Source organism: Quercus suber, unplaced genomic scaffold, assembly GCF_002906115.3.
Source record: "Quercus suber isolate HL8 unplaced genomic scaffold, Cork oak 2.0 scaffold_367, whole genome shotgun sequence".
Classification (NCBI taxonomy): Eukaryota; Viridiplantae; Streptophyta; class Magnoliopsida; order Fagales; family Fagaceae; genus Quercus; species Quercus suber.
Window position 1 is genome coordinate 471009 of NW_027069819.1, and position 25476 is coordinate 496484.

The following is a 25476-nucleotide window of genomic DNA, read 5'->3' on the forward strand; positions in this document are numbered from 1 at the left end:
CTTTTTGAATATTTTGTTTATTTATTTATTTATTATTTTTTTTATATTTAAGAATAAAAGTACAAATAAAGGATATGTAATCCGAATCCGGAATCACTCTCGTTTCCAAACACACTCCCATCAAAGTTTACACTTTACGGTCTCTCCCATACAAAAACACACACACAGCGACACCCGACACAACCTGTTCTTTATTCTTCTTTTTACTATTTTTAGCTGTCGCAAACCAAACCTTCTAAGTTCTAAGTTCGAAACAGAGTCCAAACGAAACTAACGGTTGGATCCTCATTTTCCCGCCAAATATTTTACAAGTCTCAGAACAGAACATTATCCAAATGCATAAGCTCTTCCGAACCAGCCATGGAAATGTCTTCCCCACATTCAGAAACCGCTTCAAAAACGCTCAAATTTTCACACCCAGCTCACTCCTTCTTCACACTGGTCCAAAATCCAAGCTCGATTTCATTATGAACGAAGTTGAAGAGCTCCAGTCTTCCAAACCCACAAACCAAATAACCCAATCAACTACTGAACCTGACGTTATCTTCGATCTGAGCGGACCCACCAAGGCTGAGAAATCGACGGTTCAGATATCGCACCCGTGGCCCGAGTGGGTGGACTTGATGGAAAGCTTGTTGAAGAGAGGTTACTTTGAAAGCAATGGAAACCCATTTCGAAACGGCGAAATGGGTCCCAAGGGATCCAACTATATCCGGACTGCGTGCCTTAATTTCGCGCGAGATCGGTTTGATCTTATAAGGTAATGAGGGGTTTAATTGAGTGGAAGAATTTGATTAAATTGTGATTTTTGAATTTGTTTCGTTTGGATTTTAATTTTTCTTTGATTGTTGGGGTTTAAAGGTTTGGTTTTGAAGTATGTTCGGTTTAAAGTTTTGGAATGAGAAAAATGTATGATTGGTTTTTTTTACCTGGGTTTAAGTGTGCACGCAACCTGTTTGATTTTGGAGCCATATGAAACACATGGTATATTATGTTATGCTTGCTAGCACTTGTGATGTGGATAATACTGTAATAACTTATGGCAATGTATCTTAACTATTGAGAGAACAAATATCACGACTTTGCAGGTTGATTTTGAGGGTTTTGAGTTTTAGAGAGGTCATCGTTGCCCTTTTTTATTTCAAATCCATTTGCTTTAATTATTTATCCCGATGAAAGAGCAAGAAAGAATTTTTCAGGAAAAACAGGTAATTGCACTTGCTGGACCAAGGGCATGTTTCCTGTTTCCACAGTCCCTAGTGTCTGAGCTGCTATGGTTAATAGTCTTTAATGTTATGTACAGAAGGACACGGTATCTCAGAGCTTTTATATGGTTCCTATGTTATAAAAAGGAAGAGACTTTTTGTCCAAAAAAAGAAAAAAAAAAAAAAAAAAAAAAAAAAAAAAAAAAAGTTTGCCTCCAAACATGTTTGGAGCTTTTTTGCTCCAACCTACTATATGGCAATTGAAGAAGCCATTCATGTGTAGTTTTAGTTGCATTACTTTATTAAAGAATCATGTGACTTGCTTAAATAATACACGTGGATAATTTTATAATTTGCCATGTAATGAGTTTGAAAAGATAGCTTGAAACATGTTTGGAGCAAAACTTTGTTCAAAGAGAAACTAGTATTATTGAAGCCCTATACCTACTAATTTGAAGTTAGGTAGGGGTGTCTTGTCTGGAAAATCAACTCTATTTTGCTTAGCCATGTATTTAGGAGATTTTACCTCCTTAGGGGAAGTTATGATGCTTTGAATCCCATTTTAGACTCTCACAGGGCTAATGACCTTCTATTAGCCATATCTGAAACATTGATTTATAACTAGTTACAACAACAACAACAACAAGAAAAGCCTTAAGCAAAACTTTGGAGTGGACTATGGACCCTTAATAGACTAATCATAGTCAACCACATGTATTCTTCTCCGTCATTCTATCATATCCCGAACTCATAGTCTATGTTACTTCCTTAATATCATGTCCATTTTTTACTACTTCTAATTATGTTATTTTAGGCCTCCTTTACTTTTTGTTCTCTTGACTTGAATCAAACTACTCTTCCTCTCTAGTGCTTTAATTACTTTCCTTGCACATGACCAGTCCATATTGAGTGATCTCCCATATCTTTTCATTAATAATAGCCACTTCTGTCTTTAAACAATTTTCTTCATTTTTTCTCATATCTTTACTTGGATTTCCACTTATTCATTTTAACATTTTCATTTTAGTTACACTTATTTATGAACATGTTGTTTCTTGTTAACCCAGTAGTCAGTACTGTATTGATTTATAACTAGTCAGTTACCCCAAAAAACTAGAATGTAACAATGAACTATAAATATCTCTGCTGTTTGTAGGTGGGATGTTCATTTAGTGATTTGTACCCTAATGAGATTTTAATATATACTAAATGCCTTTTGCTGTCAGGTTCTTGTCAAGGAAAGATATCAAGGTCATTGCAGAGTCTGGATGTCCAAGCGTAGACAGGAAAGTTGTTAACTCAGGGAAGCGTCTGAGAGCACATGTTGGCACTGATGAAGGAAATGTATGTCCTGAATTTTCCCAATATTTACCTCTAAGTTGATTAACTTGATAAGCCTATGAACTCTACCTCAAATTACCTCTAAGAAGGAAGATGGGGTCATAAGTTCAAGACTCAAAGGTGCATATGTAACTAACTGCTTACAAATTAAAAAAAAAAAAAGAAGAAGATTACCTGGATAAAATCAATATAGTGTTACTTGGCAAAACTCATAATATTTTCTTAATTAAAATATTTGTATCCAACTTAACTTTCTATAAGAGAGCTCAGTAGGCACTTTTTGCATTAATATTAATGAGAAATTTTAGTAGGTTTGCAGCTTCTGCAATTTAAGGGGAGACTGTGAGAGGGCATATGTGAAGGCACGTCAAGACGAAGGTGGACGCACCGTGGATGTTATGCGTTTCTTGTTAACATATGGGCTTGATCCGATCACTGGTACGGTGGATAACAAGCCATGTTTAACCAAATTGGTTAAAGCATCAGTGAGAAGGCTGCTGAAAGAAATGGTAGAGTATAGCACAAAGGAACTTGACTCCAATCTCCCAAAGGCCACACCGTTAAAAAGGGCTGCATCAGCACAAGGCTGCTCCAGTCTGCCAGAAAAAGGCCACATAAACGTGCCAATGAAGCGAGGGGACTGGCTTTGTCCCAAGTAATTCTACTGCCAGTCTTTACTTATTTAAAATACTGAATCTTGCTGTATTTTTGTCACAATATGTTACCCTTTCCTCTTCTTTTTCATTTGTAGATGTGACTTCCTTAATTTTGCCAAAAATATTAAGTGCTTGCGCTGTGATGGTTTATTCCAAGAAAGACTAAGGCAACTACATGAGGATCAAGATCATCTTCCTTTAAAGAAGGGGGATTGGATATGTGACAAGTAATGGCTTTTCAGATCTTTTAACTTTATACTAGTTGTGGTTCTGCGTCTAACTGAGACTTGGAATCTTGACAGGTGCAATTTCTTAAATTTTGCAAAGAATACAAGATGTTTGCAATGCAAAGAGAAACCACCAAAGCGGCAACTTAATCCAGGGGAGTGGGAATGTGACTCGTAAGATCTCTTCCTAATTCAATCTCTTCTTCATTCTTTGAACTCAATGATACCCTTAAAAGTTGTTCTAAATTTGGTAAGGCTTCTGTTATTGTATAGGTGCAACTATATCAACTTCAGAAAAAACATGGTGTGCTTGAAATGTGACTATAGACGACCAAAAGCATTGAATACTTCAGATGCTTCTGCTCAACCTCCACATGATACAGGGGGTTACCATAACAAGAGTGGCATGAGGTTTGTCAAAGTTAAGACTGAGATTAATGATCAACCATCTGTTGGACAAAATAGACATCGAGATAGAGGTTCAAATATGTGGAGATTTGTGGAGGATAATCATGAAGTTTATGATGGCTCGAGCTCATGGAATGAGGATTCTGGATTTGTAGATTTCCCCATTGCAGGGGGAAAGAGTGATTTGTCTCAAAATGCACAGAGGAGAGAAAAATGGAAGTCGGAGATGCTAGAGAGGAGCAAAAGCACCGTAAGGACAAGGCCAGAACTTGATGAATTTAGGTCTACAGGATTTCCGAGAATGTTGGATTTTACTGAATCTACAGATGATGAAGAGATGGCCGAATGGTTTGGGCAAGTAAAGACTGAAACAAAAGGGAATATTCCTGTACCTGATTAATTGCAAGATTGGTTGAAGATGAAAGAATTGCCACCACATCAGAATCACAGGTTGGCCAAATTGATTCGAAATCTTGGAATATTTGTTCATTGTTTTTTGAATTATTAAAGTATTCACCGAGAGAAATCAATTGAAGGGGGTTACTGGAAATCCAAAGGAGTAGAGAAATTTTTTTTCCTTCCCCCTCAAGTGCTCCTTACGTGCTGTTTGCTTCAGAAATTTTGTTTCTGTAAAGTTTTGCCTTAATAGAAACAAGAAGGAAAGAAAATATGACAAGACATGAAGAAAATATGAAACATTATTGAGCTCTCCTATCTATACATTGCAATTTGTGAAACTTTGAAGTGTGACTTTTTTGTTTTTGAAACCAAACTGAAACTTTCATTCAAACCAGACAAATGAAGTTACACAGAAACAGAGCACAAGCTACAAAACAAACAGAGCATAGCAAAAGGACGTACACAGCAACAACCTAGACCCCAAACCTAGACTTCGTTTAACTTGTTCCTTCAAATCTAGCCATGTCTTCAATCCAATCAGGAATGATTGAAGTCCAGACATGTTCCTCGACAGAGTGACTTTATTTATTGGCTTGTAAACAATGAGTTTTTAATTAACATTAAATTTACCATAAAGAGCTCACACACATCTTTACACAGTATTGACGTTCATATTGTTCTCTGTCTATGTTTACAGCTTATAGTAATTTGATAAAGATTTGCCATCCACCTCTCTTTTGTAGAACCTTGTCATGAAGTCTGTCACGGTGAACTGCCTATAGAGAGCTGGTTTCTCTGATGATATTAGCTCTGGAAGCGGCCCATACAGGTCATCCCTATTGCCTGCATTAAAGAAAACTGCAATTGAGACTCGTGGTTCATGGGAAGAGTTGGCCAAGACTCTATGCTCTGCACTTTTGTATACTTCATTGGATATGATCTGAAACAAATGGAATTAAAGTAATTAAAAAACTGGAGCAGTTATTTAATAATAGTCGTTTTCTTAGGTTTACCTCAAAAGAGAATGTTCAATATGTGTTTTTGCTTATAGGCTAGCTTATTTTTTAAGTCAACTTTTGTAAAACTATGTTGTTATTATTATTATTTTTTACTTTCATCCAGCTGCAGACAAATAAACCAATCAATTTAAGTCACACTAATAAGAAGTGTTTGATGTTGTTTACAAGAATAAAACTGGTTTACCTGAAGCAAATCTCCAACGTTTATAATAAGAGCTCCAGGAACAGGTTTAACATTCACCCAATCCTCACCATATTTAACCTGCAACCCACCAACATTGTCCTGCTGCAACACAGTCAAAACATCTGCATCCGTATGATATACATGCCCAACCGTCAGATTAGGTTGTGGGCACTTGGGGTAGTAGTGACCCACCACTGTTCTATCTTCCAAACATGTAATTTCCTTCAACCTCCATCTCTATACTCCAAGCCCTTCACACATCAACCCTGATAAAACCTCTCCTAGCCGTTTGATCTCTCGGTCCCACTCAATCACCTCGTTTCTACATATCTCAGGGATTTGATCATGATCCGCCATCTTGGGACCCAATTTAATCCGAAGGGTGTCCCTAGCAGTACAAATATAACGATTTTGGGATTTTATTACAATTACAAAAATTCTAACTACGATATAATGTTTCTCAAAGGCATCATATATTTTTCAAAAAATATATTTCATACTATTCATGTTTTTTTACAACTGATAACATTAGTCAATGAAAAATGTTTTCCATGTTGAACGCAAAATGATGGAAAATGTTTTATGCTTTTTTGCAATATAAAACATTTTCAAGATAAATTATGGCTACATGTCTATCAACCTTACTCCTTTCAACTCTTCTATTACTCCTTTCAACTCTTCTATGCCGTCACTACAACCTCCTCTAAATTGATGACGTTTAATTATTATACTTTAATTAAAACTAGCCTCATCACACGCGCTTTGCTTGTACGATGAGGCTTTTTTATCTATTTTGAGTTTAATATAATTTTTCAATTTGAATTTATCTATTATTAGTAAGGTTATTATGGATGAGATTTTTAAGAAACTAAAATTTAGGATTTTAAATGAAGTAAACTGCTGGGTTTAGTATGTGCTAGTTTTTAAGAAAAAATGTATTAAATATGTGTAAAATATATTTAAATAAAAAGTCTGCTAATATGGGTCTCAGTGTATTATTTCAGTTAACTTTTACCTTTATCTATTGTACTTTCAACAAAATAAATGGATTCCAACGGAACCTATAACATATATATATATATATATATATATTTTTTTTTAATGGTACCGCTTATTATGTTAACAATTATTATTTTTATACCTAATTCAAAACAAGATTTCAATAAAAAATTGATTTTGGGGGAGTGTATATGAAGTCTATAATTTCGAATGTATAAAAACTAAAGACATGTTATAAAAAAAAAATAAAAAAAAATAAAAAAAGAAGAAGAAGAGAGAACCTATGAAGTACGGATGTGGCTGGGAGGGTGCCACACCGGAGTCCAACGCGGCTCGACGTGGGTTGCGGTGTTTGATGCAGCTGCCCGCACGTCGGTGTCGCGTCTGAGGCTCTCTCTCTCTCTCTCTCTCTCTCTCTCTCTCTCTCTCTCTCTCTCTCTCTCTCATTGACTTGGCTTGATTCACGCCAAACCAAGCAGAATTGGGCCGTATCGGTCGACAATCGAAACGGCCAAAATAGGCATGAATCATGCCGGAATAGCTAAAATCAGTTTTGAATAAGGCTCAAACATTCTAAATCTGTCATTTTGCAATTTTATTCTGAATATCTGTTGCTTCTTTTGTGTTTTCTTTTTTTTGTTTTGTGTTTTGTTGTGTTTCTTGCCTTCTTCTTTCTTTGTTTTATGAATCAAGGTATAATAATGTGTTTTTTTAAAGAATATTTTAATAATAAAAATATATAAAAAATATAAATAAAAATAATTTTAATAATTTTTTAATCACTGCACTTTGTTCTGCCACACCAACACTCTACTTTTTCAAAAATTACCGATTCCAGCACCCGCACCTGAATCTAGAAACACACCTCACCTGTGCTTCATAGGAGAGAACTGTATACGTACCTCCAACTTGCAGCTTTGGAGTTGTACAAATCAAAGTTAGAAATGTAAGATACGCCTGTAGGCCCTAAACCTACCCCACTCTAGTATAGAGCCGCGCCTTAATCTCGGTTGGTTCCTCGTGGAACCCTTTGATTGATTCAATCTAACGGTCCAGAACTCCCAGGGGCACACCATGATTGATAATCTGGAAGAATCCGAAACTTGAACAGGCTTGTCTGATTTGGTCAACGATGAGGGAGCGGTTGTGGTGAGAGTCAACGCCAGAGAGGTCGATTGTGGGGATGACGAGGTCGGGTCGGGTTTTGGATCCGGGTTTGAATTGGGACTGAACATCGGGTGGGTGAACGAAGAAACGAGGGATGGTGGTTATGCCGGAGTCGACAATGCCTTTAACTCCGATCTTTGATTCGTCGAACTGCTTTACTTCTTTCATTCTGTCGTATTCTTCGTCGTTAACGTTGGTTGCCATGACTTCTCTCTCTCTTTCTCTCTCCAGTTGTTGCATGTCGAGTTTTTTTCTTCTTATGTTACGTGTGCGTAAAGTCAAGGCTTTTATAAAGAGGAGCGACGTGGTATTTTAAAAGTTACGGCACCAGACCAACCTCACAATTTTCAACGCTGTTTGAGAAGTTATCTAGGGAGCCTGTGCTTACAGATTATTAGGCTCACATAATCACAATATTTGGACTTTGTCGGTAGCTTGCTTCATGGAGGGAAGAGTCACACGTGGACTTTGGGATGGATAGCTCTATTTTTTTTTTTTAATATGTTAATAATTTGTATCTATTATAATTTAAAATTATTATATTTTAATCACAAAAAAAAAAAAAAAAATTTAGGGATGTGATGAGTGTTATATGTTTATACCAAATATTAAAATTATTAACATTTCTCCATGCATAACACTCATCACACTTCTGGGCTTTTTTGTGATTGAAAAACGTAATAATCTAAAATTATAATAGATGCAAATTTTTAATTTAAAAAAAAAAAAAAACCTCTGAGCACACACGCGTACTTAGACGCTAGTTTTAGGAATGGCAACGGGTCGGGTTCGGGCCGGGTTTTTCCATACCCGAACCCGACCCGCGGGGCAAGGCCCGTAACCCAGACCCGGCCCGTTTAGGGTACCGGGTTTTTTTCCGGGCCCCGGACCCGCCCAGGCGGGCCCCGCGGGCCCCACGGGCCCCGTTTAAGATTGGGCCCAATTCGTGGCCCACCTAAAAAAATATATATATATATTAAGCCCAAATTTTTTTTGCCTAAACTAAGCCTGCATTCAGTCCAATTCATTAAGCCTATAATTTATTAGCCAAATCACTGAAATCAGTCCAAATTTATTTTTGCCTGCATATTGCCTACATTAAGCCTACATGGCCCAATTGCCAAATCAGTCCAAATCAATCAGAAACTACTAATCATAAATCAATAAATCACCTGCTAATTACAAATCTATAAATCAATAAATCATAACTAATATCATAATCATAATTCAATAAATTGTAACTAAGATTTTAAATCAATAAATTACCAAGCTAAGATAACCATTTAATCATTAATCAACAAAATCATACCTAAAATCACCATCTAAACATAAAAATAAAATAAATCCTACAAATCCAAGAAATAAGTATCAAAAGTCCAACGAGTCCAAAAAATTAAAAAGCTACAAAATATATCCCACAAGTTTAGAATAATTACAAACCAACAAATTAATCTAACAAGTCTAAGAAATTAAAAAAACTACTAAATTATTACAAAATGTTTAATCTTCATCAATTGTGATACAACTCCCATCAATTGTGGCACAACTCCCATCATCTTCATTTGGCTCCCCATCATCAAGAATTGATTGAAATGTACTATCTCCAGATATAGTTGAAGAACCTACAACAACAATGAATTAAAAAATGGAATAAACTTCATCAAATTGTAACTAGCAAATATATAAATATCCAACATATAATTTTTATGAAACATTTTTATAAATATCCAACAAACACATTTAGCACAAATTAGGCATAATAATGGGACTAGGAAAGGCTCAGGTGGGACTCAAACCACATATATTGGCAGTGGCACAAATTAGGCAAAGAAAGACATAATTGTCTAATAGAAATTTCCAGTAAGAGAGCATTAAGTGATAACACAGTTCAGCTGAATGAATCATTAACTAGATGCATAATAATGTGACAAAACATCTGCACAACATAATGACGAAAATAGTGAAATGGAGAGAAACATTACAAGTGATATAAAAATTACTTGCATTTATACATGTCAACTCTTCAGGACAAAGGAGAAGTTTGATTAATCAAATTATACGCAAATACTTGGATTAACCAATCAAGCGGAAGTGTGAGAATATCATTTCCTCCATTTTGGGTGTTTGGGCACAAAAAATTCGATCAACAAATTCACTACCTATTTTCAAGTTTTAAGTAGTGCAAACACTTCTTAGTACCACTACAGTGCCCCATTTTGCTATATAGACTGCTTTAACTAGCAAGCAACATAATAAGAATATGAAACCAATGGCAGATATTGAATGCAAGCAATAAAATAACTACCCATTTCAACCCAAAAAACTAATTCCAAAAATATCATATACTGTGGGAGTCACTCTTGAAAACAGCCACATAATGTCCTCTAGTTTGTTCATTTAGGTTAGTTTTGGATAATGTAGAAATACCTGCCATCTACAGGAACAGGTGAGAATGATTTGATCTTTAATAGCTGCTCAGGCATCATATTGATAAAAAGCCATTATGTGCATATCTCCATTGATCATTGTTCCTCAACATGATATATAACCGGGAAACATCACAGTACATGGTATAATAATTATCCTGACATTATGTGCAAATGGGATCCTTGGTATTATTAGTACTATCTTAAAGGTTCTCAAATTCCACAATACAATATCTATTTTAGGCATTTCATCGAACAACTATATGCCACTAGGAATAAAGGGTTCATATAATTTAAATAACTTACAAGCATAAGAGATGAGCGAAAATTCGAGGTGCCAGAAATTCAATTGTTAAAAGAAGAAAAAAAAATTGAACATATATGAGCCAAAATTTAACATACCGCCTCCAAGTTTTGAAGCTAGCCTTTACTGCAACACTGTAAGAATTAGCTTGGGTTAGGGTTTGAATTTTTAAAATCATATTGTTTAAATACACAAACAGAGGGGATTTTATTGTATAATTGTAAAAATTCTTGAACTGAAATATTATGAAACGAAATAATGTTGTACCTGGAAGGAAGATCTCTCTATTTTGCAAAATTATTTCTGCTGCTTCACGCCATCAATTCTAACCAAAGGGATGTTGGCAATCTTTGACCACATTATCCCTTTGTCTTTCTCGCAGTTTTGTTTTAGCATAGGACAACCAAAAATATGAAATCGCTGAAGCGAGGGAGGAAAGCACTTCTCTGAAATGAGGCAGAGGCGTGGCTGAGCTGAAATGAGGGAGCGTCGGAGCGTCGGAGTGAGGGACTGAGGCGAGGGACGGACTGAGCTAAAATGAGGCCGGAGGCGTGACTGAGTTGAAATGAGGGAGTGAGGCGAGGGAGGAGGCGAGGGACGGACTGAGCTGAGGCGAGGGAGGCTGAAATCAAATGAGGGAGGGAGGCTGAAGAAAAGAAACGAGGGAGAGTTTTGGAGAGTTAGGGTTAGATTAGGTTTATATATATATATATATATAGGGTATTTTCGTAATTTAGGGTTCCGGGTTTTTTAACGGGTCGGGTTTCGGGCCGGGTCTCGGGTTTTATTTATAAAACCCGGACCCGACCCGGACCCGGTTCGGGTTTTTTTTTAAAACCCATACCCGACCCTATTCCTAATCAGACCGGGTAAAATCCGGCCCATTAGGGTCGGGCCGGACCGGTACCCGCGGTCGGGCAAAAATTGCCATCCTAGCTAGTTTTATAATAAAAAGTATAATATTTTAAACTATAACTGCAAATAGTTAAAGTATAGAATGTTTATCCTATTTTTTTGAATTTGTTTTTTTTTTTTTTTTGCCATCACATTTTAAAATTTTTTCTTTTGTACTTAATTTAGAGAATTTGAAAGGCTATTTATATAGGTTTGTAAATTGTAAGTGGGATCAGAAACTTATAAAATAAAATTTTAATTTATAAATTTATCCTTTGGGTTTGTCTTATTATTAAATCACTCTTTCAATTAAACCACCCCCCCCCCCCCAAAAAAAAAATCTCCTTATTGCTCTCATCCAATTAAAAAGCAACATCAAGATTAATTTAGGTTTCAATTTAAACATTTTGACTTTAGTTCATTTAAAACCCTAGCAATTTTTTTAATATCAAGGGAATACATCAAACATTAGCATACAAAACACTACTTTACATGGAACCTAAGTCCAAATAAGTAACATACAAACAAAGATGCTTGTTTTGCCAATTAGATCCCTTTGTTCCCCTATTAGAATCTTAGATAAGAAGGGACACAAAAAAGCTTGATACATTATTCTTCTATATTTTTCAAAGTGTTTCACCACCAAATTGTGTGTTTCCATCTTGGTCTTGTATGCTTTGCACAGAGTCAAATTGGCTACCTCTTTGCTCATGAATATAATATCGTTCCTTCCCATGTCAAAAAGCCAAGTAGATAGAACCCCAAAAATAAAAATAAAGTAGTAGTCTTCCTTTGTACTTTTCATTTTTTTTTGACATCTCATGAAAATATTGCAACCGCCTCTGTTATTCCTATATTAAAATGAAACTGTTAGGACATATGTGGTTCACTTGTTAAGAACACATGTCAGTCTTTTATGTAATTGGCTAATCCTTTGACAAAACGCACTTTACTTGTAATTGGGTAGTTCTAGATATTTTTAATATTTCAAGAAACTGTGTTTCAAGATCAAGTGTTGAAGTCATCAAGTCTGTCCAAGAAACAAGCAAAAGAAGTGCAAGTTCATTAAAACTCGACAGCTAGCTCGACAACTAGCATGTGTCGAGGTTTAGAAAGCTGCTTAAGCTCATGTGCTCGACACTTGCTCAACAGCTTCTCGACACCTCCTATTTGTTAAGGTTTATGAATTTCAAATTTTAATATGATTTTCTTGGAATCTGTGAATGTGTCTTTGGGCCTTTTTTTCTTCTAACCCTAGACATATAAAATGATTGTTTTAAGGACTGTCAAAGAGTACACAAGTTACACAAGGATTGAGCAAACTCTATTCAAGCAATTTGTGACCAGAGACAAAGTTTCGCCCTAGTTCATCATTCTTGAAGAAGTTGCTGTGTATGTGCACCTTTGGGTTTTATGACCAAGCATCTTCTTGATCTTCATCGTGGATGAACTGAAGAACTTTACAACTAACAAAACTTCTCTTGGTGATTAAAGTCGCGTACTGGGATTTGTGCATTATTGGTTAGTCATGTACTTGGGAGCCATGCATCAAAAGGAAAATTATCACTACAAAACAAGTCCAATTGGGTATTGGGGCAAGGTTTAACTATAGGTTGGTATAAGGTACTGGGATTCCTTTACTTGTAACGCTTGTTGTGATAATAGTGGAATTTCGAGAGTGGTGACCTGAAAATCACCCAGTGGGGTTTTTGCCATTAAGTTTTCCCCATTCGTAAACAAATTACTGTGCTATTTATTTTCTCCTGCATAATTAGTTTGTTGGTGATTTGTTTGGGCTACCACCGTTTGCATGTAAATTAACTTAATTAATTCACTTGGCTAAATTAATTAGTTAATGTATCACAAGGGGCCAATTCGTTGTTGGTTTATCAAGTGGTATAAGAGCAGGCACACTCTGATTAGGTTTTAATCTTTACTGTGTTGATCCATTGACCCTATTTGTCATGGATAAAGGACAGTCATTAATTATACCTCCTTTATTCAATGGCACTAACTATGCATATTGGAAAGTACGCATGAGAGCTTTCTTGCAGTCTTTAGATGAGAATGTGTGGCAAGCTATAGAGATTGGCTGAACTAAGTCAAAGCAAGCGCCAGCCAAGTAGGATGAAGCAAAGATCAAGGTGGCAAACTTCAACAGCAAGGCATTGAATGCTTTATTCAGTGCGGTTACCAATGAGGAGTTCAAGAAGATATCCTCAACCGAAACTGCTAAGAAAGCATGGACTATCCTTCAGACAACCTATGAGGGTACAAAGGCTATCAAAGATTCAAAGTTTTAAAGACTCATTACAAGCTTTGAAGAGATTAAGATGGAGGAGGATGAGTCGTTCGATGAGTTCTATGCCAAGCTAAAGGACATAGTGAACTCAGCCTTCAATTTTAGGGAAACCATTCCTGAACCCAAGATTTTGAGGAAGGTGCTCAGATCTCTACCAGAGAGATTTCATGCCGAGATTACGGGGATCGAGGAATCAAAAGATATTAATAAGATTCCTTTGACTGAGCTGGTTGGAAACTTGCAGACCTACGAGCTAGGGCTATTAAGAATTGGCAAGTCGGGTAAAGGTAAGAGCATGGCTTTGAAGGTTAAGAGCAGTGATACTGATGAGTCTTCAGATGATGAGAATTCTAAGATGAAGTCCTACATTACAAGGCAATTCAAAGAGTTTATGAAGAATGCCAATAGGAGGAGCTTTGACAAGGACCGTAGGCAATTCAGTTTTTCTCAGTTCAAAAGCCAAGACAAAGGGAAGAAGGACGCAAAGGATGGTGGTCAGTATACTGTTCTTGAAGGACCAAAGTGCTTTGGGTGTCATGGATTCAGTCACATGAAGCAAAAGTGTCCCACATATCTCAAAAGCATTAGGAAGAGTAAGGCACTTGCTTCAACCTGAGTGACACTAAGCCCGAAGATGATTCCAACAATGAGGATGACGGAATCTTGTATGCCTTTACTGCCACAATCAATCCTATTGGAGGGATTGTTGAAGACGTGGATGAAGAAGAAGAATTGGTGGATTTTAAGTGTGAGAAGATGGATGATCAAGATGATATCCATACAGCCTATGAGAAACTGTACAAGCTTTCTGAGAAGCAAGAGAAACTATATAGGCTGGCCACCAAGAAACTCAGTGATGTGCAACTTGATCGTGAAGAGTTATCCACAAAGTTTGACGAGGCAAATCAAACTATTGGAGCACTGAGGTTTGAGAACAATTTCCTGGCTGAGAAGACCAAGAAGCTTGAAGCGAAGCTGTTTCAAGTTAGAGCTCAATTAGAGAGGACTTCAAGTGCAAAGCTTAATGAGATGCTCAGCATTCAGAAATCTACTTTGGATTGAACAGGTTTAAGGTATGGTCTTTCTTCCTATAATATTGCTTCTACTAGTAATATTGTTTTTGTTCCTCTTGCTAATAATGTTGAAATTGAGAACAATGATGTTAAAACTGAATTAGCTAGTGAGAATTTAAACAATTGTAAATCTATCTTAGGAGCACCTCCTAAGCAAGATAAGAAAGATGTTAAAATCCTAGGGTTAAGAAGACTAACTCTTAAAAGCCTAAACAGAAGAAGCAGCATTTCCGTCATCATTGTAGAGCTGCTGGTCATACTCGACCAAATTGCTATAAGTGGTTAGCCACTCAACAGAGCAACAACATGATAGTATCTATAAGCCAGAATCAGCTTTAATCCTCTCTTGCTCCTCTTGGAGATCTTCTCAAAGCTCTCATATTCCTTTCGAACTTAAGCGGTTTCAAATCTTCCTCCTCACCACCGATTCAAAGGTTTAATCCACGAAAAGGTTCTTCCAAGGTATGGAAAGAAAATGGCTCCAAGTGATTCTATCACTTTCTTCTCTTTCTTTGGGTTTTGTTTTTGCATAGCTTGTGTGTTTTGTTTTACTATTTTGAGTCTGTTTAGTTTTATGCTTTACTTTGCTTAACATGTTTTTGTTTGTTTATTTTCAGTTTTGCTTATTTTTTTTTTCATATAAAAATAAAAACAAAAAAAATTGAAAAAATCAGAAAAATACAAAACAGTGTGTGTTATTTAGGAGAAATTACACTTTACCACCCTAAACTATACACCAGATTACACTTTGTACCATAAACTATTCAAATACACACTTTACACCCTAAACTATCATACTTTGCATCCCGGTGTTACTTTTGCTATTATGTTTGATGAAATCCTACTGCACATGACAAGCATGTGCTTGTTGCTTAGGTGGAACAAACTTAAAAGACTGAAATACACATATTCAAAATCATTTAAAACAAAAGCCAATTTTATCGACATCTCTCTGTCTCGTGTGTGTCCCTCTCCAGAATTCATATTGTTCTCAAAACCTCAGTTCCCACCCAACCCACCTCACCCATCTTCCTGTCCCTCTCTTTGTCTCGCATTGGTTGGACAATCCATTATATTTTTCGAGCAATGCTAGAGGCACAACTTATGGCACCAGCATTAGTCATATTTTTCCCTTGTACTTGTACCAAAATAGAAGAAATTTAATGTAGAAAAAAAAATTCAAAAGCACCATTGTTAAAGAAATGATTTTTGACAAGTAGAATATATTTTTAAAACAAAGCAGGCATTAAGTAAGATTAAAATCATTGCAAATCAGTATGCCAGTAGCCAATTTTATCAACCTCAAGAGAAAGGGAAAAAGCAACTTATAAAGTCAGATACTTGTAATTATTGGGTGGGACCTGAGGTTGTGAGAAGAATTTGAATTTGGGAAAGGCATGCACGCGAGACAGAGAGATATGGAAAAAATTGACTTTTTTTTAAAATTTATTTTTTATTTTTTATTGATTTTAAAGATGGGTGTTTTAGTCTTTTAAGTTTGTTCCACCTAAACAAAAAGCATGTGCTTGTCATGTGTAGTAAGATTTCGTCAAACATAACTGTAAAAGTAACACCGGAGTGTAAAATGTAATAAGTATGATATTTAGGGTGCAATGTGTACATTTGGATAGTTTAGGATGTAAAGTGTAATCTAGTACATAGTTTATGGTGATAAAGTGTAATTTCCCATATTATTTAACATTGAAAAATAATGTGAGTAAAAGACGTAAGTGAGTGGGATTTTAAAAAGTTTTGGATTTTAAAATGGAGCACAACTTTAGATATATATTGTAAGTGAGTAGGAAGTAGGATAGATATATAATCAATAAAATAAAACATGAAAAAGTTTTTATTTATTTATTTAAATTTAAGAAGATGTAAACATGTGTTTTTTGTTAATCTATATCTATCCTAAAATAAAATAAAATAAAACATTCATTTCAATTTTATAATTAAAAAAAAATGTTCCTATATTTTTTAAAATAAAACCACCTTATTATTATTATTTTAAACGTATCCTTATACCATATTTACTTGCAGTTTTTATTTTTATTTGTTATTTTTAAAAGATTATCCCATGTAGTTAATAGAATATCTACTTATGCACTACTCTATTTTCATTTGTCTTGTGGTAGAAAAAAAACTTTGTTTGTTTGTTTGTTTTTTTTTTTTTTTTTTTTTAATTTACCTATAATTTAGGATTTTTATTTAGTCCATAGCTTAAATGGCTTGAAAACCCCTTAAATAGTAGCATAGATAAGGGTAAATTACAAAGTTGGTAATGCATATATAGTTGATGTTACAACAAATAGGTCTAAAATCAATCGTGGTGGAAGGGTTAGAGACCTTAGCGGCAAAGGTTTTAATAGTGGCATTCCTCATCCAATAATCTAGCTGAAGAGAAGAAAGAGTGTACAACTTATGTAGGGGTGTGCATGGGTCGGGTTAAGAGGATTTTTTGGCCTAACCCATCCAACTCAACTCAACCCATCATAGGGGTCCAACTCAACTCACATGGATCGGGTTGGGTTGGGTTGAACTTATGGGTTGGACAGTTTTTTATTTTTATATTACTATTATTATTAAATTGAGTATATATATATATATATATCCCACATGCCACCTGAGTTGATGTCAAAATATACATGAACTAGTATTCTAACTCAGTTATATAAAAAAAATATATCCAACTGAGTTGATATACAAAATATATATGAACTAATATCCCAACTCTGTTATAAACAAATAGAACTGGAGAGGGAGGCGACAAAGAGAGAAATAAGATTTTTAGGGTTTGTGAGGTAATTGAATTTTATATAGGAAGAGCCGAATATGGGAAAATATTAAATAAAAAATTATTAATTATATAATATTTTTAAAAAATATATTAAATATATATAATTTAAATTTTAAATATATAGGTGAATTGGGTTGGGTTAGGCTATGATTGTTATGACCCAAACCCAACCTGACTCACTATTAAAAAAATTTCATAACCCAACCCAACCCACCAACCCTTAAAAATTGTCCAAAATTAGCAGGTTGCATTGGGTTGAGTTGGTTTTGGCAGGGTGGTGGGTTGGTTGCACACCCCTAAACTTATGATTTTTTTTTTTACTAGAGTAGTTCTCCTTCCCTTGCACCCTTCTTATTGGATGGGCTTTTACATAAAAATTTGATGTCTTGCTTGTGGATTGTTGTTGATTTTTTCATATTTATGTTGGTTATTGTTGATACTCATTTTTGCAACACATTTTTTACAAGTTCGATTTAGCCGAGCTTGACTTTCTTATTGTCCAATTCATGTATTATATTATATTTTATTCTGTTAAGCATGGCCCAAGCTCATGCAACGTATTGGGTAAATTAAGGAAGTATGGTTTGAAGGGTAATGGGTCGGTTTCTTTCAGATTTTTTGCATGAGCCTAGCCCATGTGTTTTACCAAAAGTGGGCAAGGGACACTAGTAACACCTCAAGCTCATAGAAGAGGTCTTGTACGTGAAATTTTCAGCCCTAAATCATTTTTTCCTTTAAAACATAGTTAACTCTCATTGGCCAACTCCAGCTGCTCACTTAGGTGAGCCTTCCAAAAGTTTGAAACAACTAAAAACGAGAAGCCAATAGAGGCTTAGTCAAATATTCTGCAAATCAATATATATATATATATAAGTAGAGACCTCATATGGGAGTGTATGAGGTCTTGCTAAGTGGCACTCTAATTTTGCATTTAGCATTTTTTTTTACCCCTTTCATTGAGATTTTCTAAGTCAATATGTGCCATGATAGTCCCAAGCATTTTCACTTTTCAGTTTTCTATTAAAAAGTAAGAATACACAATTTGACTAATTCGCCTATGTTTCATACTTTTTCTTTTTTTGATGAAGTTTCATACTTTTCTCACAACCCATAATTTTGAGAAAAGTTTGTGTTCTAGAAATTTTCTTAATACAATCCTTTAGATGGTCCCATTATTAGCAAAATCCTTCAAATTTTATTAATGCAATCCTTCTATGTGCAACTCTCTCTTCTTTCCTTTTTCTTCCCTTACTTTTTCCTCTCTTCTTTCCTTTTCATCTCCCTTACAACCAAACAGGATATTAGTTACCAAATTCAGCTAATAAAAAAAGTGTTTTAAGGATATTAATAAAGAGTCTGAATTTGGTAAGAATGGGGGTGTAAAATTCATGTTTTACACCATCTAATAAGAGAAGTCACATCAGCTTTTTACTTTACTTTTTTTTTTTTACAAGATAGAATTTCTACTCTAGCCTAATCTAAGTATATATGTGTGTGAAGCTCTCTCCTAGAAACTTGAACCTCGACCTTTGCCCCCCACACCCCACAAGCATCTATACTTGTGGAGTGACCATCGCACCAAAGGTGCGCGGTGGTCATATTAGCTTTTTACTTAAAACTCAGTACATCATACCGCAATTAATAACATCTTAATAAACTCCCAATTTGGTTGAATTTTCAGATGAGTATTATAATTGATTGAGTGTGGTTGTGTTTGTTCTTTAATACGTGATAAGGTGATGTGGCATGTTGGGATTGGAGGGTGTAAAATTTGGGTTTTAAACCACATCCTTATAGAATTTAATCTTTAATAAAAATATGTAAAAAACATGTTTGATTACCATTTTAGTCTTTAACACTTGTACTATGTATTAAAATGGTTTTTAACATCTTAAACGAGTCGATTTTGTTTCTAAACTTTTGGTTTTATGTCAAAATAATCCTTAGTATTAAGCGGTACATGAAAAGAATAGATTTATCTAATATTAATATCAAAATAATATTTTTATGTCATCTAAGCTATCCTTTGAATTATCACGTGTCCTTAGTTAGAAAATAAAATAAAATATTTGAAAATATATTAATTACATTTCCATAAGTAAATGAGATGTCATTTTATTAGCAGAAATTGAAAATTTCGTTTCTTTTCTTTTCCTCTGCTTTCTCAGCTACCAAATGGGGTTTAAGCCTTGACTTTTTCGATAAAGTGCTCATGAACATCATCTAAAAAACATACTATTTACCAAATTTAAAAAATGAAAATTATAAAAAAAAAAAAAAAAAGCCAAATGTCAATTTTTTAAATTATCATTTTTTTTAAGAAGTTAAAGTTATTACCAATTATATTATAAAAATCTTGTAAACTAACATGGTAATGAATATAATTAGTGTCATGTCAACAAGGTAATAAATCAATTTCCTATTTATTTTTCTATTTCGTGTTTAAAAATTCATACACCCATTTAATAAAAGTGGTGTGTAATCCCGTACATATACACATGTACATTTAAAAACAATCACAATTATACACACACACACACACACACACACATATATATATATATATGATTTAAAATCTAAATGGATCTAGACTTTTCAGTTTTGTACCAAACAATTCACTTGCTACAAAAATTAAAAAAATAGATGGGACACATGGCTCAAAATTGAACTCCAATTAAAATTCAATTTAGAATCTAATTGAATTTAGACTCTTTGATTTTTGCACCTAATAATTCACTGGACGCATAAATTTAAAAATTAAATAAGACACATGGCGCAAAATTAGACTCCCATATATAAATGTATAGCAACCTACTATCACTCTATTTATAACTAACTTGTAACTCCATGTATATGCGTGGATACACTTAAAAATATACAATAAGATGTATAATATAATTTCTATATATATATATTGTGGGGCTAGAAAATCAGGTGGCCTGGGCCCACTCCAAGCCAGGCCCAAGGGCCTGCGCCGAGGATGCATGAAGGGTCCGAGAATGAAAGCGCGAGGACCGACCCCCGAGGAACATATCCGAGGATGGCCTCGTCCTCGGGCATCCGAGACCTTGGAAGAATACGAGCACCACCCCACCAAAGAGGGGACTTCTTGAATATTCGAGGAGGAGAGGGTCTAGTGCCACGCGTCGGCGACGGGAGCACGGCGAAGGAGCAAGCCTTAGGCGAGCTGTCCCCTCTGCATTGAATGCCCTCAACTAACGTCCTGGCCGCATTAATGAGGACAGGACTCCTGAATAGTGCTGCCTTGGGTGCTGCAACCCACTGGAGGAATAGGGATGCGGCTGATGGGACAGGCTCTCAAGTGGTGGCCTGACTGATCGACAAATGGAGGGTTAGGATCAGTTTAGAGAAGTATATAACGTAAGGAGTCTCTTCTAAAAGGGGGACGAGAGATCGGCATTAAGAAGTTCTGTAGTGACTTATGCCCTCTGAATCTTTGTAATCAATCTTAAAAAGAAATAATAAGAACATCAAGCTTCGGAGGACCAGTCTGAGGAGCATCATTGTGCATCCCAATCCATGTTTAAGTTGATAAATCCACCTGCAACCATGCAGGGCAGTTGTACCCCTTACTAGGGCCTAGTTCTTGAGCTCACTCTCTATAAATTTATTGAAGGGCAAGCTGGGCTTGGGTCCACTCTCTCAATCTGAAGGAGTGTCCCAAATCCGGACCCTACAATTGGCGCTGTCTGTGGGAAGAACTTGTGCGTCAGTAAGGACAACAGCCAGGCATGGTAGGGTCAGAAACTCACCAAGGGAGTTCCCGCCAACACGAACCAGCTAGACCCCAACGTCCGAATGACTATGGCGACACGAGGCACGACCAGAACGAGGAGAATGGGCGGTTCAAGAAGGAAGCGTGCACACCTCGCAGACTAGTGAAAGCCACACGCATAGAAGTGGCCGTGTGCCCCAGGGAGGCGATAACGACCCAGCCACGAGACCGCGAGGGGATAAGAGTCACGCCTCTCAGAGGCAGGACGATAAGGCGGCCATGCAGTGAGAGATAGATGATCTGAAGAGAAAGCTGCACCATGCACAGCGAAAGCGATCCGAACCCAGCTTTTACTTACCCTCTGACGACGAAAATGATGATGACTACAGGCAAAGGTCGACAACACCCCCGAGTGAAGTTTTCTCCCATGGGGATGAGCGCTATCAGAGGCGTAGGTGTGGCAGCCCCACCCCTAGGGGCTTAGGAAGTGACGCAATGAGCAAGGCGCTGGATCGGCTCTCCAGGTCACCCTTTATGCGTCGCATAGACGAGGCGGTGCTCCCTCGGAGGTTCCAGCAGCCAACCTTCACCGTTTACAATGGCAAAATGGATCTCGTGGAGCACGTAAGCCAGTTCAATCAAAGGATGGCCGTTCACTCTAAAAACGAGGCGCTGATGTGCAAAGTCTTCCCGTCCAGCTTGGGGCCTATGGCAATGCGGTGGTTCAACGGCTTGAGGACGAATTCCGTAGACTCGTATAGATAGCTGACCCAGGCCTTTAGTTCCCGTTTTGTCACGAACAGCAGACCTCCTCGGCCCATAAGCGCGTTGCTGTCCCTAACCATGCGTGATGACGAAACCCTCAAGGCTTACTCGGACAAGTATTGGGAGATTTACAACGAGTTGGATGGCAAGTACGATGATGTCGCCATCAACATGTTCAAGAACGGGCTCTCAATGGGGCACGGCCTGAGGAAGTCCTTAACTAGTAAGCCCACCACTAGCGTGCGGCCGCTAATGGACCGGATCGACAAATACAAACGGGTGGAGGAAGACTTGCTACAAGGCAAGGGGAAGGAGAAAGCTATCCCTCAGGAGAAGAGGGATTCCAGGTCGGACCGATATAATAGCGCCCGTCCAAGAAGAGATTTCATAGGGCAATCTGGGGCGACAAACACCCAGGCTGTCGGTGCTGTGTTCCGAGAACCGATGCACAGGGTGCTGGAAAAGATCAAGAACGAACCGTATTTCAAGTGGCCGAATAAGATGTCGGGGAACCCTGAGAAGCGTAACCAGGATCGCTACTGCCAATATCACCAGGACCACGGGCATGCTACGGAGAACTATCTGGATCAGTTAGTCCGGGAGGGGAGGCTGAAGCATCTCCTGCACCATTCCAGCAGCCAGCATGGCCAGACCTACCAGGAGCTATAGAGGGACATAGCCATGGGGCAACCTGCTGGAACGATTAATGTGATCTTGGCTGTGCCAAGAAGAACAGGCATGCGCCCCTCGCGGGTGCTGTCCGTGGCCCAGGTGGCCACCGAGGAGTCCCAGTCCGAGCCAAAGAGGGCCAGAAGAGGCTGTCACCCGACCCTGAATTTTTCTGAGGAGAACAAGGATGGAACCACCCAACCCCACGATGACGCTTTGGTGATCACCCTCAGAATTGGGGGCTACGACGTTAAAAGGGTGATGGTGGACGGTGGCAGCGCGGCGGAGGTCATGTACCCCGATCTCTATAAGGGAAACTAACTACTTCAAAATATCCTAAGTGTTAGACAGAACCAAGGCATTGCATGGTCCTCAGACTCAAGCCTATGGGGAAACTAACTACTTCAAAATATCCTAAGTGTTAGACAGAACCAAGGCATTGCATGGTCCTCGGACTCAATCCTATGGGGAAACTAACTACTTTGAGATATCCTAAGTGTTAGACAAAATCAAGGCATTGCATGGTCCTCGGACTCAAGCCTATGGGAAAACTAACTACTTCAAAATATCCTAAGTGTTAGACAGAACCAAGGTATTGCATGGTCCTCGGACTCAATCCTGTGGGGAAACTAACTGCTTCAAAATATCCTAAGTTAGGAAGGATCAAAACCCTACCTAACCCTTGAGACATAAGGGGGACAACCCACGCATACATTCCTTCCCATTATCATTGTTACTGACACGATTGGCCGAGATACAATTCAAGTTAAATTCATGCAAATAAAAAGGAAAGAGAGGAAGCAGATAGCATGTAAACGAATAAGCAACCAAAATAAATAAGAAGGAAAATTAAACTCCCATTACAACAATGTGTCCATAGAAGTTGCGTGGCAAGAGCCACCTTACATAAAAAAAAAAAAAAAAAAGGGAAGAACAACAAAATAAAATAAAATAACATAAAAAAGCATAGAAAAAGATCAAGCAAGCGGCAAAAGTAGGTTGAACCGAGATGCCAGGGGATCTACTCCTTCTGCTCAGGCTGGACAGGGGCAACCTCTGAGTCCTCTAAGCCCTGGCCTAAGGGGACGGCCTGCAGGGGTACGACGAGAGTGGCTGCTTCCTCGGTGGTAGGGATTTGAGCATCGGAAGGAACCTCCGCTACCTCTTGGGGCACCTCCTCGCTCGGATTTTTCCTTAATTCAACAGCCCCCACCTCCTCAACAATCTCCCCAGCCTTGGCGCCATCAGGGGCGGCCTCGCGGATAGCAGGGGGGTAGTACACGCTCTCCGCCTTCCACAGGTCAGACGAGGCCTCCACCCCAGCTTGTTTGAGGGCCTCAGCCTAGACCTGGGAGCAGTAGCGCCTATATACCCCAGAAACTTAAGTTTTATAAAGGGCCTCTATCTTAGCCACCCCCTCAGCGTAGGCTGCAGTCTTGGCCTCCTCTTTGGCAGCCAGGGCCATTTCCCTGCCAAAATCTGCCTCGACCTTAGCCCGCCAAGTCTCGTCTCTAGCCTACTCTGCCTCCCTCTAGGCCCCTTCGGCCGCAGTCACCTTACTCTGTAGATCTACGATCAGATCCCTCGCGATCTACAGCTGCTCCTCCGCCTCACCCAGGCGCCTTGTCTGCTCCTTAGCCTGGTTCTGGGCACCCTCAAGACCAGACTCTGCGCTGTCCCGAGCCCTGGTGATCGCCTTCAAGTCCTCTCTGGCCTTGGCGAGGTCAGCCTCAGAGTTCTTCAGGGTCCGGGTAGCCTGAAAGCGCCTATCACGCTCTTGGTCGAGGGCCTTCCCCTGGTTGTTGGTCGCCTTTTCCAACCTATAGATAGCCTGGATAGCCTGCCAGAGTAACCAATGCACTATAAGCCTAACTCAAAAAAAAAAAAAAAAAAAAAAGGGAAGAAAAGAAAAGGAAAAGAAAGGGAGGGGAGTCGAAATTATAGTTCTTACCATCCCCATATATCACTTAAGGCTGAGGAAGACCTACTAGCTCCTCAAAGAGTTCAGCTCGGCCACGTCCGCCAGGAGCAGCAAGCACCTCTCTAGCACGTTGGCCACGTGCGCTCCTTCGCCCTCGTTGAAGTCCCTGAGGGAGTCGTCATCCCTCAGGGGCTCCCCATGGAGCATTGGGGCTAGGAGCCAGGCCTGAGCCTCGGACGAGGTGGTGTCGACCTGCCTGTCCTGACTCTTGCCACCTATCTTAATCTGCTTGGACGGCCGTACAGTGTTGTCCTCCTCCTGCGAGGACACTGGCTTATCCTCCATAAGCCTTTTGCCCTTATCCTTCTTCTTCTTGGGGTTGGCAGGCACGGACCCAGAAGGCAGGCTCATCTGGGAAGGAGGAGGAGGAGGAGGAGGGGGAAGTTTCTGCTGAGCGAAAGTCGACCTAATCTTCAGAGGAGGAGGGGGAAGCTTCTGCTGGGACTTCCCCGGTTAGCCTTCGATCAGGTCCAATAAGTTGGTGGGGGGCTTCCTCTTGTAACCCATTGTTGGCAGAGGAGGGGCTTCTGAAGCGAGGAGGTTTGCTTCGGACAAACGAGGGTCGCCCAAGTCCTCGGGAGGGTCCTTGGACTGATCAAGCTGGGCGAAAACGTCGAACGCGTCCTCTTCCCTTTCTAGATCCTCCTCGGCAGCCTTGGCGAATACTTGGGAAGAAGAGGGGACGGCTAGAGTAACAACTTCTGGTTCGGAGGGCTCCTCGGGGAACAAAAATCCATCCTCAGTCACAGTAATTCTCTAAAGCCGAGGGTCGTTGGCTCGGATCACGTGCTTCGGAACTGGAAACAATTTCTGGACAGGAGTATACCCCAAGATTTTGTGGGCAGCTCTAACTTGGTGGTCGTCCTCGTTTATATAGACTGATGCCCTCAGTACCTTCTGCAAATCCTCCCGGTTGACCAGGTG

At 38.4% G+C, this 25476-nt stretch overlaps 2 protein-coding genes and 1 pseudogene across 3 annotated transcripts; 2 read left to right on the forward strand and 1 right to left on the reverse strand.

Moving 5' to 3' along the window:
- The first annotated feature begins 23 nt into the window (after positions 1–23).
- LOC112022607 (uncharacterized) lies at positions 24–5353 on the forward strand. Of its 2 annotated transcripts, none has more exons than XM_065760442.1 (7): positions 24–760; positions 2432–2549; positions 2858–3201; positions 3298–3429; positions 3505–3603; positions 3703–4287; positions 4934–5353. In XM_065760442.1, exons 1-6 carry the CDS (start codon positions 336–338, stop codon positions 4235–4237), a joined length of 1653 nt encoding a protein of 550 aa, XP_065616514.1. In that variant the 5' UTR covers positions 24–335; the 3' UTR covers positions 4238–4287; positions 4934–5353. The 2 variants fall into 2 exon arrangements, with proteins under 2 accessions (XP_065616514.1, XP_023910999.1); XM_024055231.2 differs by having other exon boundaries at positions 26–760; positions 4980–5353.
- LOC112022608 (1-aminocyclopropane-1-carboxylate oxidase homolog 4-like) lies at positions 4840–7884 on the reverse strand (annotated as a pseudogene).
- A 14096-nt stretch (positions 7885–21980) lies between these two features.
- Positions 21981–22571, forward strand: LOC112022613 (uncharacterized). Its single transcript, XM_065760434.1, has one exon. It carries the CDS (start codon positions 21981–21983, stop codon positions 22569–22571), a length of 591 nt encoding a protein of 196 aa, XP_065616506.1.
- Positions 22572–25476: the final 2905 nt, after the last annotated feature.

Excerpts from the sequence above, each read along its gene's own strand:
- LOC112022613 (XM_065760434.1), top strand. The coding sequence starts at position 21,981 with ATGCGTGATGACGAAACCCTCAAGGCTTACTCGGACAAGTATTGGGAG.
- LOC112022607 (XM_065760442.1), top strand. The coding sequence starts at position 336 with ATGCATAAGCTCTTCCGAACCAGCCATGGAAATGTCTTCCCCACATTC. Across the intron at positions 3,430-3,504 it reads GGGGATTGGATATGTGACAA|GTGCAATTTCTTAAATTTTG; the intron begins GTAATGGCTTTT and ends GAATCTTGACAG. Across the intron at positions 3,604-3,702 it reads GGGGAGTGGGAATGTGACTC|GTGCAACTATATCAACTTCA; the intron begins GTAAGATCTCTT and ends GTTATTGTATAG.